At 38.7% G+C, this 13,130-nt stretch overlaps 1 protein-coding gene and 1 long non-coding RNA gene across 3 annotated transcripts in view; one reads left to right on the forward strand and one right to left on the reverse strand.

Moving 5' to 3' along the window:
* ccdc50a (coiled-coil domain containing 50a) overlaps positions 1–7,009 on the forward strand; it is a 30,052-nt gene extending 23,043 nt beyond the window's left edge. The window contains exons 6-12 of one of the 2 annotated variants that reach the window (XM_077226690.1): positions 929–1,759; positions 2,071–2,195; positions 2,280–2,324; positions 2,420–2,524; positions 4,257–4,351; positions 4,436–4,542; positions 4,633–7,009. In XM_077226690.1, coding sequence (XP_077082805.1) covers positions 929–1,759; positions 2,071–2,195; positions 2,280–2,324; positions 2,420–2,524; positions 4,257–4,351; positions 4,436–4,542; positions 4,633–4,652 — 1,328 coding nt within the window. In that variant the 3' untranslated portion in view covers positions 4,653–7,009. The remainder of the gene's footprint in view (positions 1–928; positions 1,760–2,070; positions 2,196–2,279; positions 2,325–2,419; positions 2,525–4,256; positions 4,352–4,435; positions 4,543–4,632) is intronic. The other variant, XM_077226691.1, reaches the window with a different exon arrangement.
* Positions 5,632–9,096, reverse strand: LOC143736110 (uncharacterized). The gene is made up of 2 exons (XR_013203356.1): positions 8,971–9,096; positions 5,632–7,955 (listed from the first exon to the last, which is right to left on the reverse strand). It is a non-coding gene; the product is annotated as an uncharacterized LOC143736110 (long non-coding RNA).
* Between the last annotated feature and the right edge of the window lie 4,034 nt (positions 9,097–13,130).

A 13,130-nucleotide genomic window follows, 5' to 3' on the forward strand; every position in this document is an offset into this window, starting at 1 on the left:
CACTCATTCAAACTTTTTATTCATTGGTGCTTAATGAAGAGTGCGTTTCACCAAAACTCCCTAACCCTAGAGGTGAAACTTCAGCACACAATGCATTTCTTCATGTTGTTGATATTCTGTTTATAAGAACCCTGCTATGATAAGCACAGATTAGCACCCGCCTACAGGGCACAACATAAAAGATTCAGCATCTTTGTGCAGGAGTATCTTTAGCTCTCTCTCTCTCTCTCTCTCTCTCGTTCCCTATTTAACCCGTGACAGCATAGCTAAGCTCTGTTCTCACACCAGGATGCAAACAATTAGGCCTGTGTTGCGTTTCTGCAGTGATGTGTGGGTAGGAGATCAGACAAGTTTATCTGAACCCTCAAACTGTCAATCTGTGATTTAAAGAAATTGTTTTAATAGGAGGGTTAACAAGATATTTGCTGTCTAAAAATTGGCAGTTGGAAGTTGGCATTAATCTGAACGAACATGGACCTTTTTATAAAACACCTACTTTATGCACCCCCCCCCCCTGCCCCCCTCCCCCTGTAGATTTTTTTTGTTTTGTAAAATAACCTAACCCACAAACAGACTTTTCTAATATGCTCAACTGGAGTTGCTATAAACAGGATCCAAAATTAACACCCTGCAAATATCAAATGCACTTCATACATATCTGCACATATATATGTGTTTTGCAAAATAATTTTTCAGTTTTCTCCAGCCACTCTTCTTGGACTGACATGTGTGGCATAGTCAATTTTGGACCCTGGCTGTAGACTCTCCAGTTGAAGGGCTTGGTACTACTTGTCAGCAATAGCTTTATTTAACATTTTACATCCTGCAAATGATCCTGAGTGAACTAACCCTTTTGTACTAACCAGGTTAAGTTTTATTTCCCTCCTTGTTCTGGACTCCATCTTTGCCCTTACTCGCTTTCACGCAGCCGCCAGGAGCCTCTCGCACCTTCCACCAGACTTGCAAGAGCCGAATCCCCTTTCCACTTCTCCAGGTTACAGAAAAGAGAAGCATCACAACCACAATCAAATTCTTTCCCCGTACAACTCTCCCATGCCAGACAGAAAAATATATCCCCGTAGTCGTTATCCAGAATATGAGCCCGTTGAACACGTCCGAACTAGACATTCAGAGATTCCAAGCAAGGAATTGATCCCAGAGTACTACTCACCTGAGCGACGACCGAAATACCCAGAAGATTACTCGAAAGAGAGAAACAGACCTCTCGATCTCGATTACAAAGAACCTCGTAGAAGAAAGAAGCCAGATCAATGGGACGACCTGGAGCCTGCGGTGCGGCAGAAGGAGAAACCTCCCAAGGATTACTCTGCCGGCCAGGATAGGGTTTGGGACAAGGAGAGGAACAGGGATCGAGAACGAGAAAGGGATGGACAGAGATCCAAGGACAGGCCAAGAGATCGAAACCGGACAAGAAGTCAAGACCGACTGTTTAGCGGAGATGTCAAGCAGATGGACAGGGGTAGAAACGTGGACAGGGAGGTGGAAAGGAATGGCACTGGACATGCTAGCACAGACAGACAAAGAGAACGAGGCAGAGATGGGAAAAGAGAGAGGCACAAAAGCAGAGAGCAAGAACTGGATGAGTACAGTCTCACCCCAACTAGAGGATTGTCAGAAGACAGCTTGGAGTGGGAGGACCTCAAGAGCAGGCTGAGGCACCCGTCAGGCCCTAATGAGGTGTTTGAGGAGCCGACGCTCAGAGGCCCTTCAAATGAGGGCCCTTCCTCCAGAGAGAGAGGTATGGACCTGGGTCCACATGTTTGATTGAACCTTCTTGGACTTTGCTGTGCCATCTGGTGGTGGGAGTGCTGTCAAGGCATACTCTGATTTCCTTTTTCCTATCCATTGGTGTTTGTGGGAATCTTGTGTACTAAATCTTGACGGTGTGTACTAAATCTTGACGGTGGCTACTAACTTGCATTTCTGATCATTCCTTTTCAATCCCAAAATAAGAATGGCTTCTTGGGCTACTGTGTGAATAAATGATGAGGCTGAGGTGTAGTTCTGTAGTGTTTTCTTTGGACTGATATCCTCTTATGCCCCCTGCAGGCCGAAAGATTAGAGGAGAGTATGGCATGAAGGAAGCAACACATGGATTGGCCAACTTAGACCTACAGGACCAGGAGCTCAAAGACATGGAGGTGGCACGCAGACTACAAGAAGAAGAAATTAAGGTACCTTGAGTGAATCTTTCTCTGTGCTTTTAATTATTGGTGGTTTGCAATCCCAAAAAAGTAAATGCATTTCTTTTTTTACAGGCTAGTCAAATTGAAAAACGAGCCGCTCAAGTTGCTAAAGATGAGGTACAGCATGCCCCCCACCCCCACACACACACAAATTTGAGGTTGTTGTTACCTCCAAACCTAATTATGTTGTGCGTTTTGCAATGTATTTTAAGGAATTAGCCCGACTGCTATTGGAGGAAGAGAAAAGGGAGTATAAGAGATCGAAAGAGGAGAAGAAGCAAGTGATAGATAGAAGACGACCTGAGGTAGAATACAAGGTAAGCATCAATGTGTTCTGTCTTCTGGTCTGTATTTCCACAGCATAAAGGTAATCTTACAGATTTATGAATGAACCGCTCATTTTAAAATCTTCCCGGTCTATGACATTTGTTGTGACGTCCACTTTAAACATTACAATGCATTTTATTTAAAATTCTATGGTTTATTGAAGCTTTAGACAAAATTTTTTAAAAGATTTTATTTAAAGCAGATTGATAAATGTTTGTTTATATGTATATACAGAGCTCGACATTAACACTTCTCCGGGACAAGTAAAAGAGAATGTTACTTGCCCGACTGGACAAGTAGCCTGATTAAAACGTAAATAACAAAAAAATAACTTGGGAATCACTAAAAAGAGAGAATGATTTATTACATTTATTGTGGCGATCGATAGTGGATAACAAATGTATTATTGACGGCAACAGTAAAGATGTAAGATAAGGGGTTTGATTAATAATCAACATTTAAGCTGATTAAAATATTTATGTAATGTTATCGGTGTTATATTTCATCTGCAACAACAATGAGAACTTTTCTAAAGATCCATTTGGCCATTAACTTTTAAATGCATCATTATACATTAATATCAGGAGAGTCTCCGCATGAAAGACCCGTGACTGGCAGATCATCGTGCTTCTGCATTTCTCTCTGATGCAGTAGGGAATGAAAGGAAAATAAATATGGAGGATTTTATCTTTGACAAGATGATTGACAGGCCAGTTTACGTGACAGGGTGTGTGTAACTAAGCAACAGAGAGCAACCGTTAAAGACGCTATTTTATGACGATAGTATGTCCCAAAGCCTGTCTACTCTTCTGCTACCTACTCAAAAGTATGTACTTTTTCTTCACAAAAAGAGTACATACTCTTAGGGCATAGTATAAGTAGGCGAATTGAGACGCAGCATTTGACTAATTCTTGAATGAATCAGTCGTTTTAACTAATCGTTTGAATGAATGACTCGATAACTAGCTCATTAAGACAGTCACCTGCCGCCACCTACTGGTGGTTTATTATGTTTAAAAGTATCATTCTTTTCAATGTTTCTTATTTGAATATTCAAACATATTTAGAACAATCTCATAACATTATAATATTTCAATGTAAATCATTTAACTTGATCAGTCCTACCTAGGGTAACAGCCCTATAGTGTCTTATTATTCTGACTGAATTTGTTTGATCAAATTTAGGAATGAAAAAAAATCACTTTTTGATTGTGATCAAATTTAGGAATTTAAAATGAAAGATGAAGCATACATTTAATAAGATTAGGTGCTATATAACAATATGTAGATTTAAATATATAAAAGCTGATTGAACACTGATAGGAATATTGCTCCAGAATAAAATAAAAACACAAATTATTTTAATAATTATTTTCGTACAAACAACTTTTTTTACGCAGAAGAGTGAAGAACAAGCACATGAAAAAGCTTCATGTTGAGCGCTGCTTTGAGTATTTCATTTGTGTAGTTAAAGCATGTACTCACTATACTCCTAATTACAAGAAGGAAAATAAATCCTCTTAAATTGGGTGTGTGACCGGTATGGCTGTAGAATGGGGTTTGGCCAAGGAAAAATTCAGTCAAAATAATTTTTTTTCTTAGGGTTAAAAAGGCAATATAGTAAATACTGATGCTGCTGAAATTCACAATATTCCATGTGGGCCTGGTGACGTGGACCCTGTCGACACCACTGACATGCTCTCTTCTGCTCCGTCATATTAGCCAGGGCAAGAAGAAGTAGTACGACCACGCATGCGTGAAGAGGTGCGTAGCAGAGAGGACGAGTACCAGAGAGCGCGGAACCACAAACCTGCGAGGTACTATATCTCTGACTCATTAACACCCATACGCTATCAGAAGTCCTACAGGAGTCTCATGTTCCTCTCGGTTCTTTGTTCCAGGCCGCCTCCTCCTACACAGCACTATGAGAACATAAACCCGAGCTATGCTTATGCGGAGAGCCCGTACACCCCTCGCCCTCCATCAAGACCAGAGGCGGCCTACAAAGGTTCACACTGCACCAATGCACCCGACGTATCGCTTCAGATTCGCTAGAATTTTTTTTTAAATTGTGCATTTTTATATCCTTCTCTTTTAGGTGCCTACTACAGACAGTGACCATAAGCCTCTACTGCTGCCCAATCACGTCCGTTCGGCCCTTTACTTTGTGAATCAATAGAGAAGGAAGTGATTCAGAAACTACTTTGAGTTCATGAGGCTTTCGGCGATAGCTACTGACACTTTAATTTTATTTTTCCTCCAAGTTTCTCGGCTCATCGCATCAGATGAGCCGTTGTCGTCTCTTCGTGTATTGAATGATTCTTTTACCATGGAGTTATCAACTACTGGGCGACAGGGACGGTTCCTGTTCGCTTCTCATTTTCTTGTCTTATTGTAGAAGACTGGACAGGAAGGGATCTACTGCACAGCTCTTTTAAATATCCCTTTTCTTTTCATCCCTCTCGGCATCTATATTCAAGCCTGGTCTTGATTCCATGTTCCATTGCAGGATACAGCAGAGAATTTTTGTTTTTTAATTTAATGGAAAACATGCTTGAATTGTGCTCTATATTTATTGATTTATTTTGAGATGATATAGTTTATTTTTTAATTCATATAATATTGTTTTACCCTTTCAACCGATCTATCCCAAAAGACTGGCATAAACCGAAGTGATGAAATTTCTGGAGAACTGTAATGCAAAATTCCAGCCCTGCTCTAACACATTTCGACATCTTGATAAGCAGGTTCAGTCTTCAAACCAATCAAATATCTAGGTGAGGTCGTCAATGCTTCTTCATTTGCCCTCCATATCATTTGTGAGAGACTCGTCATGCACACTGTGGGCTCACGTACTGCTAGGGTTGGAGACGCTCAGCCCTTTGGGTGCCTTTGTTATTCTGATATTTCCTGCAGTGTCCGTAGCGATCATCTCGTCTACTTCATAGGTCTTCAGGACCTGCTAATATGCTCCAGTGTTCAAATGCATGCTGGCTGAATGTGAACTCTGTGGGGTCTATATGAATATTGTCGTCCGGAAACAAAAAAGTGGCCAAAAACACATCTCTACTTCTCAATCTTTTTTTATATATATATATATATATGTATTTTTTATTTATAATTCAATAAAAATCCAACATACAAGTTTTAAGGCATGTAGTAGCATTGCTATTGGCTCAGATGTGAACAGTTTTCTTGCTTGCATCATCATATGCAATTCATGCTATTTCAGTGTCTGGATTTACAGTGCTTTGCATTTGGTGGCAAACTTACTTTGAGCAGGGACACAAAAACTGACCAGCAAACAGATCAAAGCACTTTAAATCGATCTATCATTCAGAGCTGGCTAGTCATTATTCAAATAGGTTTAACAGTATTATGTTGCTGTTGTGTGATTATCATACAAAATAATACTAGCTACGTGTAAAATACTTTATCTAGCAAATCTGATAGTTCTCTGTTAAGAACATGGGATGTGTGCTTTTATTTCAGATGAAAGACCAATTTTGTACCCTATTCATGGAAACTGCTGAATGCACATCACTTTATCAGGGCATTTTTTTCCCCTTACTGATCAATTATTGCTTACATCCCATATTCCTGTAAAAAATGTGTTCTAAAGGGATTACATTCCGCTTCGCTTTTGGGAACGGGAATATGTTTTTGCGGGTTACATGTAGCATCCTGTACAGAGACAACTTAATACAGCAGCTACTTTTGTATCGCATTAGTGCCTATTTAAGACCAGTGTTCGATCGCTAGTGCTGAACGCTCTCATATTACGCTTTTGAAAATAACAATGTGCTAGTTTGTGTTGGTGCATTCCAATGAAAGGCATGGCCTGAAATGTGTCCAATAAACTTTTAGGGAAAATATCTTCTGTTGCCATGCGGCTATAGGCTTACAAGGTGATTAAGAACATTTTCTGTAAATTGTGTTACTGAATCATTTTTGAATCACTTTATGTGTGTTTTAGTGATGAGTGTGCATATATCTCTCTCTTCAGTGCTGTGTCAATCTAGTGCATATCATGGTGCATATCGCAGTGCGCTGTAGTATTTGAAAAGAAAATTGTGTTACAATTATCATCATAATTGGCTGGATTGGTCTGTGCCAAATGTTTAACATTCAGGGATATAAAACAAAAAGTATTGCTGTAAAACTGACAATGTCCGATGGTCGTGATCGGTTTGTTCTTGGGGTTTGTTCTCGGTTTGTTCTCCTGGTTTACAAAAGTTTTGCAAACTGAACTTCTCGCACCTGATATGCCATTGTAAATGTTTGTGTGTGTGTGACTGAGTGACAGGCTTTAGAAGTTTTCGATCAATGTATGAAGACGACTTTCATGCCAGTTTCTTTTACAATCAGCTGTTGCTGGAAACGTTTTGTGACCGGCGAAAGTGTTTGTATCTTGCACATTCTCATAGCTTCCACTGGCCAACTGTAAATACCAAATAAATTACTTTTAAAGGGTATGTTTGTGTCAATGAAATATTTGAAATCCACCATATCTGATTCAAATAAACAGCAATCTCCTGGATATAACCTGACAGAAGGTCTTCCTGTCAATTCAGTAAAAAAAAATTGTCAATTATTTGCACCTCTATCTATAATACATGCATTACAATTGTTTCAAAATATAGATATTTTAAGAAGATACAATATAATCACTACCCAAGAAGCCATTTTGTTGTTGTGGAAAAAAACAACAACAGGAAATAATATTAAAACAGGAAACAGGAAATAATAGGGGCCCTGGCCCCTGACGGACCTACAGTTTGTGTATGTGTTTTTTAAAATTACTATTTATGTAATTCACTGTAAGGAAATGTTACTTTGTGGATACAACATTGTAATTAAATTAAAACTTGGTGGAAAAATAAGTATGAAACCATCATAAACATTCATCATCTTTATTTGTCACTGACCCTTAACTCAACCTAAGTTGACAACAGGAAAATTACGAAAAGCTTTAAAACGAATCGCTATAAATGATCAAATGCATGATCAAACTCTGGTTTGGTTATTTTCTGCATAAAGACCTCAATTACAAATGAATGAGGAAGTCTAAATGCCAAACAAGTGCCTCTTTAGGGCAGGTTCACCAACATGCCAAAGATGTCCACGGTTACTTGCATGTTGAAACTGCAAATCCTTGTCCGTTGTCACTTTCCTTGCGGTCTACTGCCATCCAGCGGCAACCCAAGGTGTTTCTTGTACACATCCATGTATGTGCCATGCGTGTATTGTATTAGACATTGTTCTCATTAGGATTGTAGATATGACTCCAGATATTTTTGGCAAAAAGCTGAATATCTGCAGCGCCCACTACTAGAAACAATGACTGAAATCCTGGTCTCCATCTCAGCCACGGTTCCTAGCAATGTGCACTGCAGGTCGTAAACAGGTGTTATGCAATTTCTGAAATTAAAAAAAATTGTTCATTTTTGACATTTAAGCATTTCATCCACATGCCCAATATAGCAAAGGACCCAACTCTATATTAGAGGGCTGGGTTGTTGGGTTTGACAATATGTGCCAGCTGTGTTCAATACAATAGCTTAGCAGAAAATATCTTTGATTATCAATGGTTTATTTTAAGGAGGGACAGCGGTTTTCTCCAGTGTGACGACGATAATTCATCTACAGTAAAACTAATTTGAAACATTTTCCCAATTTTTGTGTAATAATAATAATCATATGCTGTTTTTATCACCTCGTATTAACTAGGGGGTTATATGGAATATTTGTACTTTTAAAAGTGATTTATGCCAAATTCAGTGAAATACAACAGCTAACTGAACTGGTCAAATTAAAATGATTGATAAATATGCTATAACTAGCTAATTTACACACATATAGGCCTAGAACATATACATTTTCGATACTAAATGCATTTAGTATCAAGTGTGTCATTTGAACATTCGATAAATTTGACTACTACAGATCATGAATCGCGAAATAAAAGTTTTTGCCTACCTTACAGTTTATTGTATTTTTGGAAGATCTTTTTCTTTTCTTATGTGATCAAGCATTGAAAAAACGGACACGTCTCAAACCCTGTAACTATTTCCTTCCTTGTAGTTCTAGGCTTCCGTCTAGACGATTTTAAGTGAGAGACACACAAATCCATGTATTTTTCCATAAAGAAGAAACGCACTGAGATTGAGAACAACCCGTTTTATTTGAACTTTGCGCGCCATCTTAAAACGCAACGCACGTGAGACGCGACGCAACTACCCAAAAACCGCCAGTCTGAGGCGCGCGTATGTGTTTAAAAACAACAAGAAAGCGACATGCGTGAACATCTAGGCTCTGTGTATTAAACTAAGTTTTTTGTATTTTTTTGTATCGTATTTAATATCACATTCAACTATGTCACTTAAACTGGCTGTCACTTACGTAAACCGTTCCCCTCGGAATGACAGTTGCTTACCTGAGAGAAACGCAGCAACAGCGGTCCATCGCGAGTCTCGTGCTAAAACATCGATATTTACACACCCAATACTCAGCACTGACAACCTCCAGACTGTTTTAAAGTGTTCACCTCAAAACTTTCTCCTCGGTGAGTGAAATGTGGAAGCTTTTAGGTGTGTCTGCTTGCAGGTGTGAATGTTGCTCTATTGGCTTTCCTTTAATTCTCGTCATTTACTCTTCTCGGGCCGATAAGCCTGCGGCACATCTTCAGGAAAAACCGGTACAGGTGGTCACATGAGGGTGTGTCGAGTCAGTGCTTATTAAACTCAAACAGGTTGGATATGCATGTAAAAACTTATTCTGCTGAATAAAAAAAATAAATTTCAGACTACTTGAAAATAAGTCCATCGTGTTGTTTATAGTTTTGCTTTTTGCAGGAGAAGAAAACATCGAGTCCTGAAACTCGAATCTTGAGAGATTATCGAACTCAAGTCCTACTTAAAGCGACAGTTCACCCAAACATCAACCCCGAGAAACCTTTTTTCGTGTTTTTTTTTTTGTTGTTTTTTTGCGAGCGAACGCAAAGTTTCTTGGGGAACGGAAAAACTTTGCGAGCAAACGCAAAAGTATTGGCATTTATTTTTCTTCCCTTTTCCCCCATCATCACCATGTCCCTTTCATTTCTCCAAACCCCTCACTTTATGAATGTTTTGCTCTGTCAGAGTTTTGGGTGATTAGACTTTCAGTAGAAGGTCAGAAATCTCTCAGATTTCATAAAAATATCTTCATTTGTTTCTGAAGCTGAAATAAAGTCGTTTACATGAGGATGAGGCCTACTTTATGAAAGAATTTTCATTTTCCAGAAAAGTGTAAAATTTGTGGTGCTCTTGTTCTGCAATGCTTATAGTAGCCCTAGAGTCGACACATAGCTTATGTGATGAAGTACAAAAACTGAGAACGGCTCCCTTTAAAAATAAAAGCCCTTATATACGCTCCACATTTGAATAGTGTTGAGTGTATGATATAAAAAGAGAGAAAGCCACAGACAATCCCATAGTACTGTGTCGTTGGGCCTGAGGCTGTCTTTCCTGGAATGACATCGGACAGGTTTGAGAGCAGCAGTCCTAGGGCGCATGCTGAAAGTTTTGACATTAACTTGTAACCGTAGCTTGGGTATAGCCGGTTACACAAATATCTTAGCTTTCAAAAATAAGTCAGTAAGAAACATTATTATTAAAAATGCTTGATGAGTTGGTCTAATAAGTTGATGTACAATCAATTTATTCATTTATTACGGAAGGACCACAAGATGGCACTAGATTTTTTTGAAAAAAAAAAAACTATTAGACTTTGACGCTTACTTGTCCATTTGTGCCTCAGACATGAATGAGACTTGTGGAGATGTGTGCTATTACTTTTCAACAGAATGAAATCATATAGTATTACAGCAATACATGACTCATGTGATGAAACAAAACAGTAAGGACCAAAAGGGTAAAAAGTGCCATTGATTTTATTCCCTTTTCAACCACTAGATGGCACAAACATTAATCTCAGCACTTTTCTTTAAGGTACACTGTAAGAATTTCTCCCATCTAGCGGGGAAATTGTATTTTGCATTCAAACGAATAATGCTCTCTAGCGCCTCGCTTTTTCAAATGCGTGTTGCAACTATGGTCGGTAGCCGTTATGTACCAAGTAGCTATGACAACATGTCTGGGAAAAGCTATCCTGATATTTAGCCTTGTTTTTTTAATTTGCTGGTCACGTTTCCTATTAAATTCAATAATTTGCTTTTTTGGCGACGAAGATTCCTTCTCCCTCGGCATAAGTATGATCCTGCATTATGGTATTACCTATCGTGCAGTGCAGCCTTTCAAATTTGCCAGGACAGTGACAAGCGTCTCTCACTGATCTCCTTGTCCGTTTCAGTTGGTTTCAGTCACGTGACACTGGCTCTGAACGAAAACGCGTTCTTTTTGTCCCTCTCCGCTATATGCTAGTTTTTCAAAATGGCGGAACGACATGGAAGCCTCCTTGAACTTACCCGTCCAATGTAAATAAAGATAAGAAATTCTTCGCTTACGAAGATAAGTCAGATCATTGGCAGAGGTAATTACACCAATGAGGACATATTTATGATTAAAGACATTGATTTTAGTTAATAAAATATTTTTAAAAAACTACACAGTGTACCTTTAAAGGGTTAGTTCACCCAAAAATGAAAATTATGTCATTAATTACTCACCCTCATGTTGTTCCAACCCCGTAAGACTTTAATTCATCTTCGGAACACAAATTAAGATATTTTTGATGAAATCTGAGAGCTGTCTGACTTCTTCATAGGCTGCTAGGTAATTTTTGGGTGAACTAACCCCTTAACAACTGTTTTTAAAAATGGCGATTGCTAAATTTTTTGAAATTGAGATTTATACTTAGTCTGAAAGCTAAATAAATAAGCATTGATGTATGGTTAGGATAGGACACTATTTGGCCAAGATACAACTATTTGAATATCTGTAATCTGAGGGTGCAAAAAAATCGAAACATTGAGAAAATCACCTTTAAATTTGTCAATTTATATTCGCGATTGTGCTTCATTCACTCACAGAAATAAATGTTTTATATATTTACGGTAGGAAATTTACAAAATATCTTCATGGAACATGATCTTTCCTTAATATCCTAACAGGGACGTGCACAGGGGGGTTGCTCAGGTTGCCCGGGCAACTGCCCATATGCCCTTCTCGACTCAAGTTGCCCTTCCGAGAAAAAAAAAAAAAAATCGTACAATGGCTGCAGAATTTCACATAGGCCTAGATACATTTTTTATTTATTATTTTTTTAAATTCGCAAAGCCTCATTCACTTCCATTCGTGCACCGAACGTGAAAGTCAGTAAGGTAAGGGCAAACTGTTTACGTGGCTGCAGCGCTGCACCCGACCGGTGCGTAAGACCCCACAAATTACTTAAGGCCCCGCCTCCATCTCGTGTCATAAGGCTTGTTCGACTTGAACCGGCGCTGCACAGACCGATCGGTTGATGACATCAAAGTACCGCGAGAGCGATTAGAGAGCAGACGGCTCCTTATGCTTTTGAATCGCTCTCGCGGTACTTTGATGTCATCAACCGATCGGTCTGCGCAGCGCCGGTTCAAGTCGAACAAGCCTATAGCGTGTCAGTTAATGTGTACAACATCCATGACAAAATGAAGCGAAACTATCCTTCTGGTCACGAAAAGAGGAAGAAGAAAATACCCATGAGAGTGAATTGCGGGAACAACAATCAGGTAAACTTGTGTTCTCTCCTCTCTAAGTTTGATGTCAGCAAAGTTTGATGTTTTTCGGTCTTGCTAACCTAGCTGGGCAGGCAGTGCATCTCTTGCATCACTTTGTGCCTGACAAAAGTGAGAGTAAAATAAAAAAAATTATTACGTTTGTTTTTGATAAACGACAAAGTGCAACGGTGTTTGTTTACTGCAGCTCGGAAAACATAACCGCGTCGCGTGTGTTATCGTGCGTTCATATGCGCGTGCACGAAATGAAACTCGCATTTTTCAAGCAGAAATATGTGGAGACCAGACATACTGTACAATACATGCACGTGAATGATGGCACTCCCAATCAAAGTCACATTTATAAAACAAGAAACTGATTATCTAGTCTCAGTGTAGTTAAAAACTCTAAACAACTGCACTAATTATGCAAGATAGAAAGCAATGTATTGACAATTTGACATTGATTGACTATTGATTTATAGGCTATATTGAATTTAAAATGTTGATTAGCTGGACATACTGGTCAATATGAATGCACATCCCTCGGTAAATAATAACCATAAATCAAGAATTGCTTCAACATGCATAATAATAAATAAAAAAAATCATACTGATGCCGAAAATACCCAGGCTGTAGAGAGAACCAAAGTTAATCCCAAAAGCCAAAGCTCAGGGTTATAATTTATTATTTTCTTCTTATTTATGTTTACGTTAATATTCACTTATGTTAACATTCTATAGAAAATACTCTATTCAATAAATATTGTTTGTTTGAACCTCATTCTGTTCTATATTGTTGTACTTATTCTTTGACTGTTTTGTTTAAAGGAGGGAGGATTGTATTGGGAGCACTGAAGTGTCAGGTGTGATTGTGTGGCAATGGCAAATGGTTTACATAGCTC

The sequence above is a fragment of the Siphateles boraxobius genome, unplaced genomic scaffold, assembly GCF_051911475.1.
Source record: "Siphateles boraxobius isolate OS27281-9 unplaced genomic scaffold, OSU_SipBor_1 13, whole genome shotgun sequence".
NCBI lineage: Eukaryota > Metazoa > Chordata > Actinopteri > Cypriniformes > Leuciscidae > Siphateles > Siphateles boraxobius.